The 24,974-nt window shown below is 36.6% G+C and overlaps 2 protein-coding genes across 2 annotated transcripts; both read right to left on the reverse strand.

The window, feature by feature from the left end:
- Window positions 1-208: 208 nt before the first annotated feature.
- Window positions 209-6,425, reverse strand: LOC100375238 (galactosylceramide sulfotransferase-like). The gene is made up of 2 exons (XM_002739409.4): window positions 6,280-6,425; window positions 209-1,596 (listed from the first exon to the last, which is right to left on the reverse strand). The coding sequence occupies exons 1-2, from the start codon at window positions 6,411-6,413 to the stop codon at window positions 507-509; spliced, it is 1,224 nt and encodes a 407-aa protein (XP_002739455.2). The 5' UTR covers window positions 6,414-6,425; the 3' UTR covers window positions 209-506.
- Window positions 6,426-14,020: 7,595 nt separating this feature from the next.
- LOC100375690 (galactosylceramide sulfotransferase-like) lies at window positions 14,021-16,171 on the reverse strand. Its single transcript, XM_006822321.3, has 2 exons — window positions 16,035-16,171; window positions 14,021-15,097 (listed from the first exon to the last, which is right to left on the reverse strand). The coding sequence occupies exons 1-2, from the start codon at window positions 16,169-16,171 to the stop codon at window positions 14,035-14,037; spliced, it is 1,200 nt and encodes a 399-aa protein (XP_006822384.2). The 3' UTR covers window positions 14,021-14,034.
- Window positions 16,172-24,974: the final 8,803 nt, after the last annotated feature.

Below are 24,974 nucleotides of genomic sequence, written 5' to 3' on the forward strand. Positions count from 1 at the left end.
AATTGGGTTCTATTGTATGACAATATTAGTAATTCTCTATTTTTGGTGAACATTTTTGGTAAAAAAGGATATTTTATTTATTTTGTTGGTGGGCGTGTTCCTGGCAACCACTGACATATGCATAGGAATGTGGGTTCAATAGCAGATTGGCACAAGCCGATAATTGCTGCTTGCACCTACATTTTATACTTAGTTTTTAAATAAACCATTTATTATTTCATGAATAAATGAATTTATTAGCAACATTATGTAAACACTTGTTAGCAGTACATCAATTTGACTTTTATAAAATCAACATTGCTAGTTTCTTTGGAATTTACACGCATGATGGAACTGTGATGAATAAAACTACCAAGTCAATGTACTTAATTTTCAATCACTTGATATAATAAATTTGTTGTTACATTAAATAAACAACTCAAGTTCATAATGGTGAGTACTCTTTATCCATCAGAGCATGTCATATAGAAAAGTGAAGAGGGATCATGATAATGTTTATTTGTAACCTACAGTTTTTGTACACTTAGAGGTGGTGTTGTGTCTCTACACGAGTAACCATAACGACCTCTGGGCGCAGGTGGGGTGTCTTGTTTGACCCTGGCATGGTTCACAAAATAATCAACACGTTTATATAGAATGCGACACAATTCACTAGCATTTTTTCGCAGTGATAGAAAGCTTTCTCTTGGATCTAAATATCCTCGTGGCCTGCGATCTGCATCTATGCAGGTTTCATACACTTGTTTCTCCGCTTCTTGCAAGTTCTGGAGATCTTCCTGAAAATTGTCACCATATTCTTTCACTTTTCTCCAAAATGATTTGTTAAAATGGTTATATAGCATGACGTCTGCTGCATTCCAGGCCCTGATTTTTGCCTTCATCTCATCAGTGAGGTTAAATCGTCGAGATTCTTTACGCAATCCTTTGGGGAGATACATCATACTATCGGTATCCCAACAAAGTATCTTTTTCATCAACACAAGAGATTCATCAAAGTATTCAGTCATCATAAAAAGATCAAATTCTCTATCAAGCTGTTCAATCTTCTCCAACACACGAGTTGTATTGTCATGGAAACGATGATCAAGTCCAAGTGAATACATCATTCCATTCTTTAGTTGAAAATACATGGATGGGCGTCTGTTAAAATAGTAATCAGGTTTTTCGAAAAATGCCTCAATCGGATTGGAATATTTATCCAACTTTAATTCTTCATCAATTCTGTAATATCCAAAAACTGATTCAAACCTTGCAATTGGGTTCCGGAGGATAGTTAAATATGTAGCTTGTGGTACAACTACATCCATTTCAGTTCTAGAAAACCTGGCATGATTGGCAAGTATATTGAACACACTAGCTGCACTCTCTGGGTCAAATTCAAATTTTGGATTACTGACCATTCTACGATTGAAAAGTTGGTAGAAACAAAATTTTCCACCGATGTAAGGGAGAGCAAATGTGAGATTATTGAAATATGCATATCTTTGAATTATTGTATTGCTTGTAGTGCTGGCCGTTTTATGAGTCTTCAAAAATACTATTTGCTGGACTGGTTTACATGTGTCATCATGAGAAAACAAAGGCGTTGTTTCATTCCTGCAACAAGAATAGATTAAAATTAGACAATGACATTTCTTCTGATCAACAGCAATTGTATCCAGGTGTGTTGGCTTAATGAAGACAATGTTTACTGAGGTAACTTATTCATTAACAGCAGGTTTCAATAAATTGGCCAAATTGGGAGGAGGGAATTTGTACTGTAAAATAATAAGAAGATTAAAAAACAAAAAATCTACTAGCATACTTTCTAAATGGTTCAGTGTAATTATGAATTGGCTGCAGACTTGAAACGTTCCCTTTTTTTATGGTGAGCATAGACACATCAGGAGCCAATATTTTTGGTGACAGGTGTTTCCAAGCTATGACTTACAAATTAACCAAATTGCCTCTATGAAATGTTCAAACATCATGATATAATTGATAGATAGGATATTGTCATTGACTCATGACTTTAATTGATCAGGATATTGTCATTGACTCATGACATTATTTGATATGGAAATTGCCATTGACTCATGACTTTAATTGATCAGGATATTGTCATTGACTCATGACATTAATTGATACAGACATTTTCATTGGTTCATCACATTAATTAATGCAGTGCACAGGCTAAAATACAATACAAGTCATTTATCTATACAAACAGCAGCATGCATGTACAAATTAATATGCGCAGATCGATTCATTCATGACAGTACACAAGGAGTACAAATGTACACAGTTTCAGTGCAATTAAGCAATTGTTATATTTATATAAAACATAAAAAAATGTTTTGTTTATTCAGTAGATAAATTAATTATTTAACATCACAGATTAACTAGGGCTAGACATTCAACTAAACAAGTCATTGTCAATGACACGTCCCCGTTCCGTTCATATTTGAGTGACATATACATTCAAAGCAGATCATGACCGAAATGCACCTGCATATGTACAACACATTGTACTAAATCTGAACAAAATCCATCCATGCATGACTGAGATCTGGTTCCGGAATTGTGAAAATACGTGATTTTAATGCATTTTCGGTCTTAAAATGGCCATCATTCAGCTATTGTTAAGTGGATCATGAAACAAATGCACATATCTATTTGTGACATGATGCACCATGTGTGTGTGAAGTTTGAACTTGATCAATCCAGACATGTCTTGGATACGGATCCAGAACTGAATTCTTTAAGAAAATGGCCGCCAGTCGGCCATTTCGAACTTGATCCGAAAAAAAAATGACGTGCATCAAGGTCCTATTATGTTTAATGTAAGTACCGAATTTGAACAAAATCCGTCCATGCATAACTGAGATCCGGGTTCGGAATGGTGAAAATGTGCGATTTCAATGCATTTTCGGCCTTGAAGCGGCCGCCATTTGGCTATCGTTAATGGGATCATGAAACAAATGCACATACATATTTGTGACATGATGTACCTTGTGTGTGTGAAGTTTGAACTTGATCAATCCAGACATGTCTCGGATACGGATCCAGAACTGAATTCTTTAAAACAAAATGGCCGCCAGTCGGCCATTTCGAACTTGATCTGAAAAAAAAAATGACGTGCATCAAGGTCCTATTATGTTTAATGTATGTACCAAATTTGAATGAAATCCGTCCATGCATAACTGAGATCTGGGTCCGGAATGGTGAAAATGTGCGATTTCAATGCATTTTCGGCCTTAAAGCGGCCCCCATTTGGCTATCGTTAATGGGATCATGAAACAAATGCACATACATATTTGTGACATGATGTACCTTGTGTGTGTGAAGTTTGAACTTGATCAATCCAGATATGTCTCGGATACGGATCCAGAACTGAATTCTTTAAAACAAAATGGCCGCCAGTCGGCCATTTCGAACTTGATCCGGAAAAAAAATGACGTGCATCAAGGTCCTATTATGTTTAATGTATGTACCAAATTTGAACGAAATCCGTCCATGCATAACTGAGATCCGGGTCCGGAATGGTGAAAATGTGCCATTTTGATGCATTTTCGGCCTTAAAATGGCCGCTATTCGGCTATCGATAATCGGATCATGAAAAAAATGCATGTACATATGTCCCATATAATGTGTGATGTATGAGTGAAGTTTGAACATAATCGGTCCATGCATGTTCGAGATACAGGTGATCATGTACGCACGGACGGACGGACGGACGCACACAGGGCAAAACATAAGTCCCCGTTTTCGGACTCCGTTCGAACGGGGACTAACAAAGAAAGTTTAAAAAGAACTCCCCTGAGAGTATTGGAGATAAAATTAATTAGTTATTAATTAATTAGTTATCCAAATAAGTCGCTTGGCAACTAATATTTGTCTGCTGTTGAGATGAACAACTTGAAAACATTGTGATCCACGTTATTAAAAGTTTATAATACATTTGATTTTACATCTTTGGTTTTCAGTCTAATTTATTCCAGAGCACTTCTACCACAAGTTCAATTTAAATCTGATTTTTTGAGGTACACAAAATTGACTAATATTAATTAGATAATTAATATTCATGTTTTATTATTAAACTAATCATGTCTGGGGACTATCTATGAAACAAATTTCAATGGAATGTTGGAATGTGATGGTTATGCACATTGTACAAATTAGGCAATTAGTATGCTCAAATTTCAATCCAAAACTAATGCATTGTTCCCAGGCACTTATATACCAAGTCTTAATGAAATGCAATAATTGGTTTTTGAAAAATGGGTAATTATTATGCAAAATAAGCAATTATTATGCATAGATTTCAACCCCAAACTATTTAGATCTGTGTATTGTTCCAGGGCATATATTATGTACCAATACCAAGTTTAATTTTAATGTGATGATTAATTCTGAAAGAATCAATGTAAAGCCGAAAAGTAAATTATTATGCAAATTAGGTAATTATTATGGATGTATGTAAACCCAAACTAATTAGTTAGATTGTACCAAGACTCATTGAAAAAAGATAAGCTGAAAACTGACTATTATGCAAATCACATAATTAATATGTACAGATTTTAATGTAAAACTAATGTACCAAGTTCCCTTGAAATGTGATTTGAACTTGAAATATAAATGAAAAAATTATAAAACATAATACAAATTAGGTTATTAATATGCATGTATATTAACTTATCAGGTCTATGCATTGTCCTAGAATATCTATGTACCAAGTTTCAATGTAATTTGATGATTAGTACTTGAGATAGCAGTGGAAAAGCCACAAATGTACTAATGATTATGCAAATTAGGTGATTAATTACATGTTTTAAATTACAAATTTACTTGAGCAAAATACTACAATACCAACAAAACATGATGAAAACAGTTACTAAAGCCAAAAAAGAATTAACACAAGTATGAATTAGGACATTGTCATTCCTAAGTAGGTGCTGACTGAAGTTATACAACTACTTATGCTTAAAATAAGAATTAAAATATTTCTGTTCATACTATTAGCACTGCTAGCCTGTTAAAGATTAAAGATCAATATTATTATAAGCCACTTGCACTATATTTACAATTTGTGCATGATAGTCACACCAAACAACAGATACTGTATAAATAAGATCTAAATAATATACACTTAACATAATCTGAACTTCTAGTAAATTTTCATAAAAATACTGTTTGCCCCAGCATAAATAAACTGTAACTGTTACTTTATGTCAGCTTTATCATTGCCATTTGATGACATCATGTAACTCTGGTACTTTTTCACTGGAACAAAAACATTACAATAATCATACAGATGCCTGTGTACAAAGAATGTAGTAAAACTCAAGGCGAGTAAAACACATAGTAGTTGATCAGCAAATATACATTCCGACCAGTCTTTTCCAATATATTTTCTTTTTCCAATTTATTAACAGGTACAGATTTCATTACAAAGGATAACCATATCTTTATGGTATTTCATGTCATTCATAGAATATATCACCTGATTCTTGTTTTGACATTCTGTTACAGACTGAAGTACTAGTAGAGATTTATAGTGCTCTTATATACATCAGAGGTTTGGGGTTTAACAACAAGAGCCAAGACATGAGATAAGTCAGCAACAGAGAAATTTTTCTTGAAATGTTGTCGTCATACCCTTAACAATAAAACTATAAGTAATTGGTTGTAGACTTGAAACTGGTACACTACCAATAATTGCAAAACATCAATACTAGGCAATAAAATGTTACCATCAGATACAAAACAACAGATCAACTAGTTTTACTTACCCTGCTATAAAAAATATGTGGAACAACATTGCTATAAAAATGACGATAACAGAAAGATTCTAAACTGAGAACATACATTCTTGTAATAATGACATCAGTGATTCATCTTTAATAATTACTTTTACTTGATGAAATCATATTAAGATTAGATATCAATAAATATGATTATTATATCAATTTCACGAGACATCAATTGAACACAACAATTTCCACAGAATTGTATTTAAAATGATAAAAATCAACGGTCATATATGACGGGAGCTTTAAAAGATGAGCGTGAAACGAAAAAAACAGAAAACAAAAACTGAAAATTCTCTCTGCTTCTTGTTCAGGGTTTACCTAAGTAAAACGTAAATACTCCCATGCAATGTGTGCACGCAGCTTTCAGTGGAAAAGGGATAGCATGACGTCACACAAACGAGTTAAAATGGCAACCCAAACGGCCGATTTGTAAATAATCCAAAAAGCAAGGGATTTAGAAAACCTGGACTAGGTGCTACACACTTACTTTTGAACCAGAGATACTAGTGCACGTGGCCGCAATTCAATAAAATGACTAGAGAAAACTGCAAATAAAAGTAGACAACAGGCACAATACATGAGAATTAGATGTAAATGTCTTTTCGTCTGTGCACCTGCCATCTTGCAGACCACATTCGCAGAGGAGCAAACAAACGATTAACAAACGTACATTAGTTTGGAACACAAAACAGGTATATAGGAAAACAATCCAAACAAATCAGCACTGGAGGGACATGGATAGTATTAGAGTTATGAGTGAGGGGGTCTAAGGAACTCTTACCAGAAAAAGTCAGCTGGCGTGAAGATCTCGGCAACATGGCTTCAGGTATTTTAAATGTCAACGTGTCTTGTTGAACGGAAAGTAGGGAGACTGCCCTATGTTCCGACATCTTCATGTTCCGACACCCCTATTTTGTTCCGACACACAGTATTACTCCAACTGAAGTAACCGGAGTTTGGCCATCACGTTCGAATATCCATGAAAGCGGGATCTTGCATATTTTTATCGGATAATGTTGCTCATTGTATCAGTCTAATACTTCGACAATCATTTAACAATATTCGTGTGTTTTGTCAATGTTTTAAACCTTAAATCATCCCATAGCCTAACTATCGAAGTTTTAGATCGATATTAGATCTGTAATTATCGGAGAATTATTTTATCCTTTTTATACTATTATCCTGTTCCCGAATTGGACAATTCCAATTCTATGCCAGGTCCTTAGTAATTAATGATTCCACGTATTTATTTGGCCGTTTTTTGACAGACGTAAAATGCCATAATGTTAATTCACGGAAATTTAAACACACTAATACTGAATTTACTGATAATGAATTAAACGTTTGCCATAAAATACTAAATTTGCTATCCCATGGAAATATTTGAAATCAAAATATTTGGCAATATATTAAGTTCCGCGTCGCATGCACACGATTGAAATATATAAAATGGACCTAATATACTAATGTTGTATTTATTCAATTGTGAGAAGGAGTTTAGAGGGGGGGGGGCAAGGGTTATTTTCGTTCAGCGTAATTGCAATATTTTTTTGTTCGTACAACGTAAATAGAAAAAATAAATTCCGTAATTCTGTAATCACAGGTTGGACGTACAACGTAATCAATCAAATATTTTTTTCGTACACTGTAAAAATGTGTCATTTTTCTCGTACGTACAAAAATTCACATCCAAATAAAAAAATCGTAAAGAATAATCCAGGGAAATTACATTTTAGAAACTGTAAAACGACTAGATGACACAATTCACTACAAAATTGAATGTCAAGACGTAAAAGGCCCTCTAACCGAATGAGGAGCATTACGAGGGTAATATGCGCATGCGTCTCTTCACACGGCGCAGGAATGGCGGAGAATTTGAGTCGGAGAGCTCTTCGGACCATTCAATGTTCCATTTGTTAACACTGTAAACTGTAAAAACGTCTTTTTTTTCTTCGTAAATTGTGAAAAGCCCTTTTTATTTCCCGTAAAACTGTACCAGCTACCCCCCTTGCCTCCCCTCAGTTTACATCCTGGAATGGCCACGATGTACCACCGATCTTGCAAGATTGCTGTAGCATCGGGTAGCACCTTTCCAAATTTATCCACATATTAATTAAAATTATTTATTTATTTATTTATTATGCGAGAGATAAATAAACACTGCATTTAGCATTCCGTAGTGTTTGCATAAGTTTTTGAGATTGCCAAAAAAGGTCTCATATTTTCTATAAATCTAAGACATTGATAGTTCTCAGAGAATTCTATGTTTAAACAAATTAAACCACCGCTGTAGACCCTGTCTAATGTCGATCTAAAACACAGATAATTATCAGATAATTATCCGATAATTAAAATTTACAATAGGCCGGATATTGCGCAAGTTTATACTACCTGTAAATTTGATTCATAATTTACCGTTCAATGTTAAAGTCCATATTAGACAACATCCACATCAGAACTCCACATTTGATTTTTTTTTAATCTTAAAATTTCTCATAATTATCTCATTGTTAGATCGATATCAGAGAGGGATCTACATGACAATAGGTCGGAGTACGGTATTTTAATATTTATCAAATTTGAAGATAGCCTTGAGTAGCAGTCTTTAAAATCAATGGGCACTCGTGATTTGCTTGAAACCGAAATTAAGTTCATAGTTGAATAAAGTCAAATTCATTCACTTAGATAATGGCTACTCGAATTAAATTATTACCGTCCAAAAAAAAATGGCTAGTTGTGACGGAGAAGAAATTCGGGCTCAATAAATGCACAGTCTTAAATTGTCCTGTTCCTATGCAACTTCCAAATCCAGATTTTTTCGTATATGATTGATCCCATAAAATTCAAATTATACCCTTTATATCTCAAAAACGGCTCAGATTCTACAACCCAAATTGACCAAAATAATTCCCATGTTTCTGTTTATTTTATAGCACGAACAAACAATTTATACAATTATGTTTATCAAGAAAATTAAGTAAACTAGAATTCGTAGCAATGCACAGCATACCCGAAGTACACACATTTTCGAATTAAAGCGGTCAACACCAAATCACCACTGGTGATGGCCGCTGACGTAAAAACGTGTTCCAACTCAGAAAATGGTTAATATCTGCGTAACTTTATTGTGGTTGTCGTTTAATTGTGTCGACAATATACTTTATTTATTGCAGCCTAAAATTCAGATAATCATTAGCTGTTACATCGTGCTCGCACTTAGTCTAGGGGATTCCGAGTCGCCGTGAGATGTGTTTGAAATGATGCGGAGAAGAGTTCTTCCATCGTTTTATCCGGACCTTGAAGTGTATATCATTAGAAAATGAACAATATGTATACTATCAAAGCAATAAGATTTGCTGTTTTTAACAAGAATTTGAAAATATTCATTAAAATTAGATAATTGAAGATATCATCACAATATGAACAAATCTGAGAGAGGTCTACCTGAGGTACCTATTATTATTATTGCTTTAATTCAAATCATAAGATCCATAGCAGAACAGAAGAGAACAAACAAATAAATGTAAAAGTTAATACAGCTGATTTTTCCAGTGTTGGAAAAGTGCTGACTTCCACTGTATATCAGAGTTATACAGACTCAAAAGCAGACGATTTGACGACCTCTGCCCTCGTTCATTAAATTTAAAAATGAGATTACGATAAATACACGGAAACGAATTAATGCGGTTTGTAACGAATATAGTACTAGCGCTACAGTCATTTGGATAACCAAACAGTCTGCGGAATGCATTATTATAACATACTTTAAGAGCGTTCATGTTCGATTTACAGTAAGTGCACCACAATTGGCTGCAATAAAAATTGTCGGAGATTCATAATATATATTTGTATTCGTTTTCATATTGCTAATATTATTATTACATGTCATTTCGCTATAGTTAATTAGTCCCCGTTCGGACGCAGTCCGAAAACGGGGACTTATGTTTTGCCCTGTGTGCGACCGTCCGTCCGTCCGTTCGTGCGTCCGTGCGTCCGTCCGTGATCACCTGTATCTCGAACATGCATGGACCGATTAAGTTCAAACTTCACTCATACATCACACATTATATGGGACATATGCACATGCATTTTTTTCATGATCTGATTAAGGATAGCCGAATAGCGGCCATTTTAAGGCCGAAAATGCATCAAAATCGCACATTTTCACCATTCCGGACCCGGATCTCAGTTATGCATGGACGGATTTTGTTCAAATTTGGTACATACATTAAACATAATAGGACCTTGATGCACGTCATTTTTTTTTGGATCGGGTTCGAAATGGCCGACTGGCGGCCATTTTGTTTTAAAGAATTCAGTTCTGGATCCGTATCTGAGACATGCTTGGATTGATCGAGTTCAAACTTCACACACACAAGGTACATCATGTCACAAATATGTATGTGCATTTGTTTCATGATCTCATTAACGATAGCCAAATGGCGGCCGCTTTAAGGCCGAAAATGCATTGAAATCGCACATTTTCACCATTCCGGACCCGGATCTCAGTTATGCATGGACGGATTTCATTCTAATTTGGTACATACATTAAACATAATAGGACCTTGATGCACGTCATTTTTTTTTCGGATCAAGTTCGAAATGGCCGACTGGCGGCCATTTTGTTTTAAAGAATTCAGTTCTGGATCCGTATCCGAGACATGTCTGGATTGATCAAGTTCAAACTTCACACACACATGGTACATCATGTCACAAATATGTATGTGCATTTGTTTCATGATCTCATTAACGATAGCCAAATGGGGGCCGCTTTAAGGCCGAAAATGCATTGAAATCGCACATTTTCACCATTCCGGACCCGTATCTCAGTTATGCATGGATGGATTTTGTTTAACTTTGGTACATACATTAAACATAATAGGACCTTGATGCACGTCTTCTTTTTTTTCGGATCAAGTTCGAAATGGCCGACTGGCGACCATTTTGTTAAAGAATTCAGTTCTGGATCCGTATCCAAGACATGTCTGGATTGATCAAGTTCAAACTTCACACACACATGGTACATCATGTCACAAATAGATATGTGCATTTGTTTCATGATCTGCTTAACAATAGTGGAATGATGGCTATTTTAAGGCCGAAAATGCATCAAAATCACGTATTTTCACAATTCCAGAACCGGATCTCAGTCATGCATGGATGGATTTTGTTCAGATTTAGCACAATGTGTTGTACATATGCAGGTGCATTTCGGTCATGATCTGCTTTGAATGTATATGTCACTCAAATATGAACGGAACGGGGACGTGTCATTGACAATGACTTGTTCGTTTACCTTTCGCATGAAGGATTCCTCTGAGTAATTCTCGACCAATTAGAATCATTTAATTTCAGCCAATCATTTTACTCTGTATTGTATCTTTTTCTCCCGCGTACTTCATTTTGTATTTCCCGCTTACGTGTTTTCTCTCACGTTCGATACGCACCTATATAAAGGGCTAGTTTCGGAGTTTCGGGGCTCCTTATTCATGTGTTACATGTTTCTATGCCAGTTTATCCAGCAATAAACCATACCGTGTTTTGCATCCACATTGACTGTTTTATTCTGCCATCAAGTTCAACTGAAGCGTATTATTATACCCCACAAAAATTGATACAAAACGTTTTAAATAAAATACATTTCACACGATAACTGCATTTGGCGAATTTACGTAACATACTGTTAGCTCTCAAGCAGAACGACCGTCTCTGGTTGTCAATATCCATATTGTCATTTAAATCCGTAGTCAATACGTGACCGAGGTAAGTAAAGTTCCCAACAAAGTTAATGTCAATACCATATATAGTAATTGCAGGTAAAGTGTCAGGTTTAAGACGTCCTGAAAAGTGCATACATTTTGTTTTGGTAAGATTATATTCAATATCATGACGGAACGCATAGATTTCACAAACATGTACAAGTTTTCTCAAACCTTTGATAGAGGGCGCGATCACGCACATATCATCAGCATAACTAAGGTTATTAAAGTTTTACCAACTAGGCACCCGCTCATGGTATTATTGAGCTGGATGTTCAAGTTATCCACATACACATTGAATAAGACTGGCGACATAACACCCCCTTGTCGCACCCCATTAGATACAGAGAATAGTCGCGAGACAGAATTACTCCATCTAATAGAATAGTATTGCGAGGAATACCAGTTCACAAGAAATCGTACGATGTAAGGTGAAACCTTACGGTCTACTAGTTTGCTAAACAGTGTCCAGTGGTTGACTTTGTCAAAAGCTTTTGACGCATCAAGAAAACAAACAAAGACATTGCTACCGAGAGAGTTATAGTGACGAATAATCTCTTTTAAAACGAAAACACAGAAATCCGTAGAATGATTCTTTTTAAAACCAAATTGATTGCTGGTAGTCATGAGGTAGAGTTCACACCTCAAATAATTTAGACACTTATAACACACATGTTAATAAGGATATCACTTGTAAAGATGAATACTATTTCGTGTATATATTACATGTATATTGCATATATTATTACTTTGATGGCTTTTTTCAACTTGCTGTTTTGTTATCATTGTTGTTGTATTATTTTACCTGCTGTTTATTTTTTGTACCATGGGCCCAGGGCCCAGGGTCCATGCCTTGTTGTGAAATGAATTACACCGATAACCTTGAAATAAATAAACAACTGTTCCAAAAATATAAGTGAGATTATTGATCACTGACTCACACCAAACAAAAATTCTTCTCGATTTTTGAGAGAATGTCAAGAGTTTTCATAACAACAGGTGCTGCCATAGACACACACAAATTTCTACAGAGAACAAAAGGACAATGTTAACGTAATTCACGCCTTTTACTGGCATACAACGAGTAACGCCAGGAAGTTGTATGGTCGGCCTTGTTGAAACGTTTGTTTGACCACTATTGAATTGCTCAAAGTGTAGTAAGTGTTCTAAAACTGTCATAGTAAATGTGCTGCTAAAATATGGGATGTTTACTATTTAATTGTTTATTTATTTATTTATTTATTTATTTACTTATCTATACCATACACACTTTCTTACTTTTTATTAAATAATAGATTCTCAAAGACAATCATTCTGTCTCAAATACAAGTTACAGGTATTGGTCAGCCCAACAATAATCTCCAATTTTCAGCTTTTTGACAATCATTCCCATACTTTGTATTATTTATACATTTGTACTATATTTATTAAAGAATGGCATTTTCATGTTGGCATCTAGTAATATAAAACAATCCTGTTGCTGTCACAGTCAATGATAGGATAGTTAGGTTATCATATTTTCAATGGTATTGAATATTGAAAGGTAGCTAGGATACTATTGTCAGTTGTAAGGTAGCTAAGATACTACTATCAATAGTAAGGTAACTTAGATGCTATTGCCAGTTGTAAGGTAGCTGGGACACTTTTGTCAGTTGTAAGGTAACTAGGATACTATTGTCAATTGAAAAATAGCTAGTAAGGTATCTAGGATACTATTGTCAATTGAAAGGTAGCTGGGACACTTTTGTCAGTTGTAAGGTAACTAGGATACTATTGTCAATAGTAAGGTATCTAGGATACTATTGTCAATTGAAAGGTAGCTGGGACACTTTCGTCAACGTAAAGAAAACTAGGATACTATTGTCAGTTGTAAGGTAACTAGAATACTATTGTCAATTGAAAGGTAACTAGGATACTATTGTCAATTGAAAGGTAGCTGAAGTGAACCATCCAAATACTTCATTTCATGGTCACAAACTAACTCAGTTATATGTCAGTAATGAGAGTTTCAAGTCAGGTTGAGTGGCTGTGGTTTCAGTTCAGACTATAAATGTACAGATAAAAGTACCGTATGGTACATCCCTGTCAAATATACACTTGGCAATATGGTTATCAACTTCTTTCATAATACACTATAAACTTAAGTCATGGTCAGAGATAGTGGATTGTAGCAGAGGTCATGATCGTTACTAACATTAATGAAGGGCGTTGTAAATGTCACCTCTGATAGCAATTGACCTGTCAGAGAGAAAACTGCCAATCCATGTCACTCTGACCTCTGATCTGTCGAGAGAAAAATAACAATCCAATAATGAATTGGATGGAAACCATACTTGATTAAAGCTCTTTGAAATGTCGAGGGAAATCGCTCTGCTTTCTCTAAAGTAGTACCAAACAATAGAATCTCCTTCACATTTAACATTCATGGATATACAAACTTCATACCATTATGTTCATATTATAGGAATTTGTTTATATTTTGTTTAGTTTTTTTGTACCTTGAGTAGAGGTGTTGTATCTTTACAGAAGGGTCTACCCTTGTGTGTAGATGGAGTGTCTTGTCTGACCCTGGCAATGTTTACGAAATAATCAAGTCGTTCATTTAGAAGGTGACAATATTTACTGGCGTTCTTATGCAAAGCCAGAAATCTTTCTCTTGGATCGCGCCGTCCACGTGAACTGCCATCTGCATCAATGCATGTTTCATACACTTGCTTCACCGATTTCTGCATGGTATGTAGATCTTCCTGAAAATTGTTCCCATATTCTTGTACCTTTCTCCAAAATGTTTGGTTAAAATGGTTATAAAGCATGACGTCTGCTGCATTCCAAGCCCTGATTTTGGCCTTCATCTCATCAGTGAGGTTAAATCGTCGAGATTCTTTACGCAATCCTTTGGGGAGATACATCATACTATCGGTATCCCAACAAAGTATCTGTTTCATCAACACAAGAGATTCGTCAAAGTATTCAGTCATCATAAAAAGATCAAATTCTCTATCAAGCTGTTCAATCTTCTCCAACACACGAGTTGTATTGTCATGGAAATGGTGATCAAGTCCAAGTGAATACATCATTCCATTTTTTAGTTGAATGTACATGAATGGGCGCTTGTTAAAATAGTAATCAGGGTTTTCTAAAAATGCCTCAATCGGATTGGGATGTTTATCCAACTTTAATTGTTTGTCCATTTTATAATATCCAAACACTGATTCAAACCTTGCAATTGGGTCTCGGAGGATAGTTAAATATGTAGCTTGTGGTACAACTGCATCCATTTCGGTTCTAGCAAACCTAGCATGATTGGCAAGTATATTGAACACACTAGCTGCACTCGGATTACTGACCATTCTACGATTGAAAGGTTGAAAGAAACAAAATTTTCCAGTGGTGTGGGGTAGGGCAAATGTTAGATTATTGACATATGCATATCTTTGAATAATTGTATTGCTAGTAGTGCTGGCCGTTTTATGCGTCTTCAAAAACACTATTTGCTGGACTGGTTTGCATGTGTCATCATGTAAAAACAAGGATGTGACTTCATTCCTGCAACAATAAAACCATACATATTAGATAATAGCAATGACATTCCTTGTTGATTTTAGTGATTATGTAGATGTATTTATTGTAAAACAAATAGTAAGCTCATGGCTACCATATAATATACACTAAAATGTAACTGTGGACAAACAGGCAGGTTATCTGTCGACTGAAGGTAGATATTTGCTATAAAGGTAGATTATCTATTGGCTGAAGGTACACAGTGGTAGGTAGGTTATGTCTTGGAAGATAGTAGAGAATGGTCGCAAAGGTAGGTTATGTCTTGGGAGATGGTAGAGAATGGTCACAAAGGTAGGTTATGTCTTGGGAGATGGTAGAGAATGGTCACGAAGGCAGGTTATGTCTTGGGAGATGGTAGAGAATGATCACAAAGGCAGGTTATGTCCTGGGAGATAGTAGAGAATGGTCACAAAGGCAGTTTATATCTTGGGAGATGGTAGAGAATGGTCACAAAGGCAGGTTATGTCTTGGGAGATGGTAGAGAATGGTCACAATGGCAGGTTATGTCTTGAGAGATGGTAGACTATGGTCACAAAGGCAGGTTATGTCTTGGGAGATGGTAGAGAATGGTCACAAAGGTAGGTTATGTCTTGGGAGATGGTAGAGAATGGTCACAAAGGTAGGTTATGTCTTGCGAGATGGTAGAGAATGGTAACAAAGGTGAGTTATGTTTTGGAGATGGTGGAAAGGGATCACATAAATAGGTTATATCTTGGGAGATGGTGGAGAACTGTCACATAGGTAGAATATGTCTTGCAAGGTGGTAGAGAATGGTCACAAAGGTAAGTTATGTTTTGGAGATGGTGGAGAAGGGTCACATAAATAGGTTATGTCTTGGGAGAGGGTGAAGAATTTTCACATAGGTAAATTATGTCCTGGGAGAATGTTGTAAAAACGACAAAAACAGTGTGTATGAACTTACACATTGGATGCTGGTAATGCTGGTAAACGTGGACGCGATATAAATAGATCTCTGTAATATACAATAATCAGGAGTAAACCACATATGCTATAAATGATAATTAGAGGAAAATGTCTTCTTGTCAGTTTACTTGCCATGTTTCATACCACGGACACTGGAAACTATGAGAGAAAAATGTTATAATATATAAACTATGACAATCATAGTAGCAATGAAGTACGCCCTCTATGTTGCTTTAACCCCTATATAAACACAGCTTGTTTCTCAAAGACTATAGTTATGTCATATTACGTTACTGTTAGTAATATTTTCTTATTTTCCTACTACACTTTGATGTAAGAGGTTTCTTGACTTTAGATTGGTCACAGTATGTGTATACGTGTGTTGTACTATACAATATAATTATATGGGAAAAGTAGCAAGCGCCTTCAAAATTGGTACACTTGCAATTCATAAACGTTTGCTATATTTTGGGGTCAAAGGTCAATATTACAGTACAGCTTTATGAATGTTCTTTTAAGTACTACAGGGAACTCGTTGAGGCCTTAAACTTGGCACATATTTTCCCCATGGGATTCGCAAAACAAGGGTATTTCTTCAACCAAAGATCAATTGTCAAGGTCATAGTATGAATTACAAGAGAGAATGACTAGGAACTTCAACCTTGGCACTGACGTCAAAGGTCAAAATCATAATATAAGTTTATATATTGTCGCAATTTATCTACAAGGAGCGAATAGCCATTGCCTGCAAACTTGACACAAATATTCCTCATGTTATCCCACTACATAGTTATTTTAAGGTCACATTGTATGTATGTGTATGTACCAATATAGTTCAAAGTACATGTAAATAGCAAACACATTGTTACTTTTTTATTTGTTGCGACCCTTTTGAATCAGGAGCGAACTATTTGAATAAATAAATAAATAAATAAATAAATAAATAAATAAATAAATAAATAAATAAATAAATAAATAAATAAATAAATAAATAAATAAATAAATAAATAAATAAATAAATAAATAAATAAATAAATAGAAACTGCATAAATGTCAAATCAAATTTGGCATTACATAACAAAAACCGAATCAAATATTTGAATTAGAAAAAAATACAAAAGAAGTAGCTGAAATGTTTGTAAAAAAATTGATTTCTTAATCGTACAATTGCCAATTTGCTATTCCTGTTGTGTGTCAGTTATCTTGTTTACCATTACAATATTTGATTTGTCTTCATTAATTGAAATTTTCCATACTTTACAAAATTTGTTGGTTATGTAACTGTTTCTCGTTTTGTGCAATGACGACTACGTCATCAGCAGAGAACTATTAATAAACACTTCTTTCACAACCTTGTCCGAGGCCTTCATTCACCAAATGATACCATGCTTTCAATATGTTTTATGATACGCCATAATTTTCCCCTTATTCCATTTTTCCATAGCCCTTCCCACCAAATACTGACATATAAAGCAAGGTATGTGTGTTTTAGAGTGAAAATTTGGTCAATTGTCAATCTTTTCTTAACTTCCTTTGGATTTCACCAATTATATTTCTTGATTCAACAATTTATATTTTACCTGTAACTAAACAAAATGCGATACCTCTATAGTTATCTAAAATTCTAATATCGCCTCTTTTATGCAGCGGTGTGATTATGTTTTCCCCAAATCTTTAGGGAGTGATACCATTTGGGGTTGGAAATTTAATAATATTTTTAATGATTTTGTTACAACTTCACTCATCCTTTTATAATATTTCATGTGTAATTTCGTCGGGTCCAGCAGCTTTATTGTTTTCTAAGATTTGAATTTAACTCATTAATTTAATCATAGTAAACCTTGCTCGTGAACATTGAATACAACGGCGTTTTAGGCGCTTATCCCAAGCTAGGCGTTCACACACACTTCGTTAGCTCGTGCTAAGAACAGGACAGGGTCTTGAAACGTACGTGCCTGATTCAATCCGTACCTAGCGTTTCACGCACGTTTTCTTGGCACGGGTTTAGGTAATAGCCCATGCTGAAGAGCTGTGTGTGAGCGCTACTTAATTAATTAACCAGCGACAAAAACATTAATGGTCTTGAAATTCGTCTTGCCTCCGTCTCTTTTGAACTTCATACAAAGACTAGCCTCAGACTAGTAATACAATTGCGTATTTCTTCGTAAAACGGATCCGGATATTTTTTAAAGAACGGGAGAAGCGTTCCGGACATTTTGACCTTTGCAGCTGTGTAAGAATTTTAAGAATCGACCAAGAATCAGGGGAGTTACAAGTAACTGAATGTGTTAGTGTTTACCTCAAATAGTTTTTGAATATATAATTTTGAACTTTGAAACGATATTTCTCGCTGTTGCGGATTTTGCGGAAGGTTTCCAATATTTTTTCGGAGAGAGCATATCGCTGCGTTTTGAACGATCATACTTCTTTGTGTGTTACCCGTTTTGTTTTCGTGTTCCGGGATGCCGAAACATCAGATAGCTAGTGTCATGTACATACTAATTCTCTCAGCGTATCAGCGTGATCCGGTAACGGTAAAAACTGGAGGTGTGTTATTTTTGTCGCGTTCGACTTCATAGTACGCGATCTACGCGTTGTTCAGTGACTGTTTCAATTTTCTATTGTGTGTCAGTATTGTTGCTATTTCGAGTTTCACTGATTTTGTTTGACTTCCGTCATAGTTTTGTATAAAAATAGCCCAGTATAATTCTTCTTATTCTTAATTTCAGGAAATGAAAAACACGAGATCGATCAGGGGTTGCAAAGTTCTACAGAAAAATTGTCATTATCTTCGTCAAAATGTTCTCCTAAAATAGCTTCCCACTCGTAATTATCGTCCTCAGATTCGCCAAATTTTTCCGTAAATGCCATTTTCGAAGTTCACTGTCAACTACTGTAGTCTATGCCACTTCCTGTCTTTATGTCTCGCGATGCATCGCGATAGTTGATTGTAATATGAATAGATCTCGCGTTATTTTGTGAAATATAATGAAAATGTTGTTGCTCAGCAACGTTTACTCGGTAGGATAAGAACTGATAACCTAAACAAACGTGGCACGCATTACTTCAAAAGAAAACGCCGCGTTGCGAGTCTGTTGTATTACTAGTCTGAGGACTAACACACAACTTCTTTGTAATTGTTTAGATATGTTTGAGTCAGGCGACACATTTTATGTTACTATTGCCTTTCCAGACCGTACAGGTATTGCATTTCGCCACATACTACTATTCCGGTTTGAATGTCCCGTTTACCGCAAGTGAGCAGTTAGTGGTAAACGATGCCCGACTACCAGTGTGTTTTGTTTATATCATTAAAAGTATCAATATTGTGAAAGGCGCGCCCCGGCGAGTCAAAACAAAAAACACTTCTACTCACTGTAAACGTGACAAGACATCGAAATACACTAGACGGGAATTGGGAACACAACACACTATTATTTCAATTTTTATTTTTCCTGGTAATTGCATGCTCAGTGAATACTAATGATATCTCAATGATGGCGGAGGCATATAGTGAACAGGGGCGCATACATGATTTGTTTTTATCGGGGGGGGGGGCAAACTTTAAAATCGCCAGACTAAGTTAATGATTGTTTTATATTATACAAAAACAAATTGAATACATTTTTCAACGGGAGAGGGGTTCGGATCCTGTCGGGAACCGTGTGCAAATGTAAGCTCCACCCATCAACACCTCCTACTTATTATGTTAATCATATGTCACTCATTTTAGTTTACTAATTAATATTCATAGTGTTATTGTTATATAAGCATTGTACATTGTACTTGAATTTGAGTGCTTCGTTAGAATAAAGCGTTGTGATAACCAACTCCACTTCACGCCTTTGTTGGCCATTCTCTTCTCTCAACGGACCCTATCTCAAGTGCGTAAGCACATTGTTGGTGCCGAGACCAGGATGTCTATTGAGAGAAACAAGCGATGTAGAGGGGGCCACCGCAGTCAAATGACTAAACTTATTCAAAGGGCTGAAGATATCGTCGCATCCGACACTCCAGTACAACAAAGCACGATTGACAAGTTGAAAGCGACAATTGGGAGTATGACTTCAAAACTAGAAAATCTCAAACTATTGGACGAAGAAATACTAAACGAAACCGAAGACGATGATTTCGACAAGGAACTTGAGGAATCAGATGACTATGCTATTAAGATGAACGAATACGTGGTAAAATTCGAAGGATTTCTACAACGGATGACGACTCGTTCAACAAGTTCCAGAGATAATACTTCTACAACTGAGAACGGTCCTTCGCCAGACTCTACACAGCAAACAACAAGGAAAGTCAACCTCCCAAAGCTTACGTTAACCCCGTTCAGTGGTGACATTCTGACCTGGATGAGTTTTAAAGACGGATTTGACGCTGCCGTTCACAACGATTCAAGTCTGGATGATGTCCAGAAATTTCAGTATTTAAGGGCACATCTGTGTGGCGAAGCAGCGCGAACTATCGACGGACTACCACTCACCAACACCAATTACATACATGCGCTCGACTTACTCACCAAGAGATATGGTCAGCCACAGAAAATAATTAGCGCGTATATGAAGGCTTTATGGAAACTTGAGATACCCTCCGGAACATTGAATAATCTTGTAACTTTCCACGACAAAATAGAAAGTTACATTCGTGGATTAAATGCCCTCGGGAAGTCAGATGACACCTTCGGTGTCCTACTAGTCCCAATAATACTAGAGAAACTACCAGCTAACACCCGAAGCCAAATTTCTAGGGACAACAGAAACGTGGACTGGACATTGAAAAGCCTAAGGGAAGCGATTCAACACGAAATCAATGCTACCAGAGCGGGAGAAACTACTTTTGAACTTGACGGCGATCACTACACAGAACCGCCAGCCACTGCCGCATTCGTGACAACAACCCGAGAAAAACCTCCGAGGCCAGCTCACTGTGCATTTTGTAAAAAGAGCGGACACAAGGCAATAGACTGCAGGGTAGTTTCGACAAGGCAAAACGTTTCGAAATCATCAAAAAAAAAAACAAATTATGCTACAATTGCCTCGGCACACATCGAGTTTCAGATTGTAAATCGAAATTCAGATGCCAAACTTGCAAACGCAAACACGATATGCCAAGGGGAAATTCGCAGACAACCAGCCACATCGGAAGATAATGTACATACCTGTGTTTCATCTGCTACTAGCCAAAATTCTCACGTGATGTTAAAGACGGCTATTGCAGACATTACTGCCAAATGATACTCAACACCGTTACCTGCCACACTGCTATTTGACGACGGATCACAAAGAACTTTCATAACAGAACGTACAGCCAGATCAATCGGAATAGACTTTGAAAAATGTTATTCGGAAATAATAAATGTTTCCACACTTGGCGCAAAGTCTACAGGGTTACGATCAATGAAAATTGCAGAAATTACGGTGATTACCTCTAGTGGTTCAACTGTTGATATTCATGCATTGATTGTACCCCAAATCACTACACCTCTTAAAAATTATCTGAAATCTAGCGCCAGTCTTGCCAATTTACCCTATCTACAAGGCTTAAAATTGGCACACGCCATTTCTGGTGACCGGGAATTTGAAGTTTCAGTTCTGGTAGGTGCAGATTTTTATTATTCATTTGTTGGTGATCATGTTGTTCGTGGCCATGAACCCACAGCAGTGTCTTCCAAATTGGGTTACTTATTATCTGGGCCATTACCACCGCAACATTCGAACCCCCTCCCCACCTCTACTGTAATGCATGTTGCTACGCACGTGTCCGGGGAAGATTCTCTACTTCAAAATTTCTGGAATGTTGAGAGCATAGGTGTTAGGGACGATCCCACCCCACAAGAAATTACTTACGATGGTTATACCAAGTCACATTTACGCTTAGAAAAGAATCGTTATGTAGCTAAACTTCCCTGGAGCCAAGATCACGCTCCCCTACCTACAAATAAACATATTTGTGAGAAAAGAACGCGTGCTATGGTACAACGACTAACACCGGAACTACCGGGGGTAAGACACGTGTACGATAAGCTTATAAAGGACCAATTAAATCGTGGCTTTATTGAAATTATTCCTAATGATGACAAGAATTCGGGTCATTATCTCCCTCATCATCCCGTGAAAAAAAACTCCGAAACAACATCAATTAGAATAGTTTACGATTGTAGTTGTAAGATCTCAAACAATCCTAGTTTAAATGATTGTTTAGAAACGGGACCTCCGCTATTAAACGATCTTGCTTCAATTATTCTCCGTTTCCGTACACATAAATTTGGAACCACTGCAGATATCGAGAAAGCATTTTTACATGTAGGTCTTGATGAGAATGATCGAAAATTCACTAAATTCATGTGGATATCTGACCCGGACGATCCAAACAGTACATTTCAAATTTATCGATTTAAAGTAGTTCTTTTTGGCGCAGCGTGCTCGCCATTTATTCTAAATGCAGCGATTAAGTCCCATTTAGAAAATGACGGATCGGAAATTGCCACAGACCTCAGTAAAAACATTTACGTGGATAACATTCTCAGTGGACGCGATACTGAACAAGATCTCATTGCTTACCATACTGAAGCTACGAATCTCATGAAATCAAGTGGTTTCAATCTGCGCGAATGGGCTACAAACTCTCCTGAACTTAGAAAAATTGCCATAAAATCCAACAGTTCTTGTTTAGATTCCAAAGTAAATGTTCTTGGTTTGCGTTGGGATACTAATACTGATTCACTTTGTTACCCAAAAAGAGAATTTGCACAGCCGTCTAAGACTGACCTACTTATCACGAAACGGGAAGTTGTCAGGGCAACCGCCATTTTGTATGATCCACTCGGTTTTATTGCCCCTGTACATATCAGTGCAAAAATATTTATTCAAAAACTATGGAAAGCTAAACTTGAATGGGACGAACCCTTGACTAGCGAACTCCATGGCGAATGGGTTAAACTATGTCAAGAGTTACAAATCGTTACCCACACTCAGATTCCACGTCGCTATTTTAATTCCACAATGAGTGGCGGGACATTTGAGTTACACGTATTTACTGATGCCAGTGTGAAAGCCTACGGTGCTGTAGTTTATTTACGCAATACAATTTCGCGTGAATCTGCGCTAACAATTTCTAAGAGCAGAGTGACTCCTGTCAAACCATTGACTATCCCACGTACCGAGCTTATGGGTACATTGTTAGGAGCACGTCTCATAAAGTTCGTTTATTCAAGCCTAAATGAACAGATTAATATTGACAAGTGTGTTTTGTGGTGCGATAGTCAGATCGTCCTACATTGGCTACAAAATAACAAAAAATTACCTTGTTTTGTGCAGAATCGCATTACTGAAATCAAAACAAATGCGATAATCAATGAGTATAGATATTGTCCTACAAATGACATTCCAGCAGATATATTATCTCGCGGAATTACCCCATGCCAACTTTCAAACAATACACTTTGGTGGTATGGGCCTCAGTGGCTTAAATTCGGTGATTGGCCTGTTTGTGAAATCTTTGACTATTTCATCAATTATTTTGAGGGCGATTGTCCGAAATTGGTCGATTTCACGACGAAAACCGCGGAAAACTACAGCGAAATCCCCGCGTTTGCCGCCATCTTGAATAAGTTATCGTGACGTCACAAGGCGTCACAGTTTTCCCATTTCACGCAGTTTTCGCCGTGAAAACGACCAATTTCGGACAATCGCCCTCAAAATAATTGATGAAATAGTTTCGGGACCCATCGACAGTAGAAAAGTAGAAACTTGAGGCGAAAATAATGAAAAAAAAACGGCTGTTACGGCCCGACCTGATTTCAGGTCGGTAAAATATGGTAACTCGCATAGGATGGAACTGTAGCTCCCTGGTTTCGCGTTAACACCACGACGAACAAAATAACCGACAGCGAAACCAAGCGAGCTACAGAACTGCAGCTAACTTTACCTGAGCCGTGTTTGTCTCGGTAGAGAAGTCAGAGCGGAAAGCCTATATCTGTTTATTCACATGCGCTGTGACTCGGGCTATTCATTTAGAATTGGTTATGGATCTCTCTACCGATACATTTTTACGTGCCTTCAGACGGTTTGCTGCGAGGCGTTCATTACCTAGTAAAATTATTTCGGACAATGGATCAACGTATCTTTCCGCAGCTAAAGAAATACAGAAATTATTCGAGTCAGCGTCAATTCAAAACTACTTTGCAAACCACCGCACGGAGTGGTCCTTCATACCAAAACGTGGCCCTTGGTTTGGAGGATTTTGGGAGAGACTTATTGGTATGACAAAAACATCCCTCAAAAAAGTCCTCGGTCGCGCCTTTGTGTCTGTTGACGAACTGCAAACAGTTCTTACAGAAATCGAAGCCACATTAAATGACCGCCCACTAACTTATCTCTCCTCTGATTCCAATGATTTACTACCATTAACACCTTCACATTTTTTACATGGCCGCCTTATTACGACTATGCCGTATTACAGTGTAGATGAGGAGGAACTAAATGACCCAACATATGGCAATTTTGAAAACCTCCAAAGGAGATCTGAACATTTAGCCAAAATTCAAAATCATTTTTGGAAAAGATGGGCTCAAGAGTATCTCAATTCGTTACACGAACAAGATAGATTATCAGGTAAAGGGGCCCTACAAAATCAAATTCGGGTGGGAGATATAGTTTTGGTGGAAGACACTTCTGTACCACGGATAAAGTGGAAACTGGCCATGATCGAACAATTGAACACCGGAAATGATGGTTTAGTGAGGTCTGCATGTATCAGGACAGCCACTGGCAAGACTAGCAGGCCCATTACAAAACTTTATCCATTGGAGGTCAATTATCAATTAGAAAATGGTAAAAATTACACTCCTACTGAAGGCAGTGTACAATCTAAGGTTAATGATACCAATATTGTGAGACCAACTCGCAAGGCGGCTACGAAAGCTCGCCAACGC

The sequence above is a fragment of the Saccoglossus kowalevskii genome, chromosome 1, assembly GCF_978046115.1.
Source record: "Saccoglossus kowalevskii chromosome 1, keSacKowa6.1, whole genome shotgun sequence".
In the NCBI taxonomy this organism is placed as follows: domain Eukaryota; kingdom Metazoa; phylum Hemichordata; class Enteropneusta; family Harrimaniidae; genus Saccoglossus; species Saccoglossus kowalevskii.

Bases quoted from the DNA above. Each gene is read 5' to 3' on its own strand.
- LOC100375238 (XM_002739409.4), bottom strand. From the start codon at position 6,413: ATGGCAGGTGCACAGACGAAAAGACATTTACATCTAATTCTCATGTAT. The intron at 1,597-6,279 runs GTAAGTGTGTAG...TTCTTGTTGCAG, and splicing joins CTAGTATCTCTGGTTCAAAA to GAATGAAACAACGCCTTTGT.
- LOC100375690 (XM_006822321.3), bottom strand. From the start codon at position 16,171: ATGGCAAGTAAACTGACAAGAAGACATTTTCCTCTAATTATCATTTAT. The intron at 15,098-16,034 runs GTAAGTTCATAC...TTATTGTTGCAG, and splicing joins GCATTACCAGCATCCAATGT to GAATGAAGTCACATCCTTGT.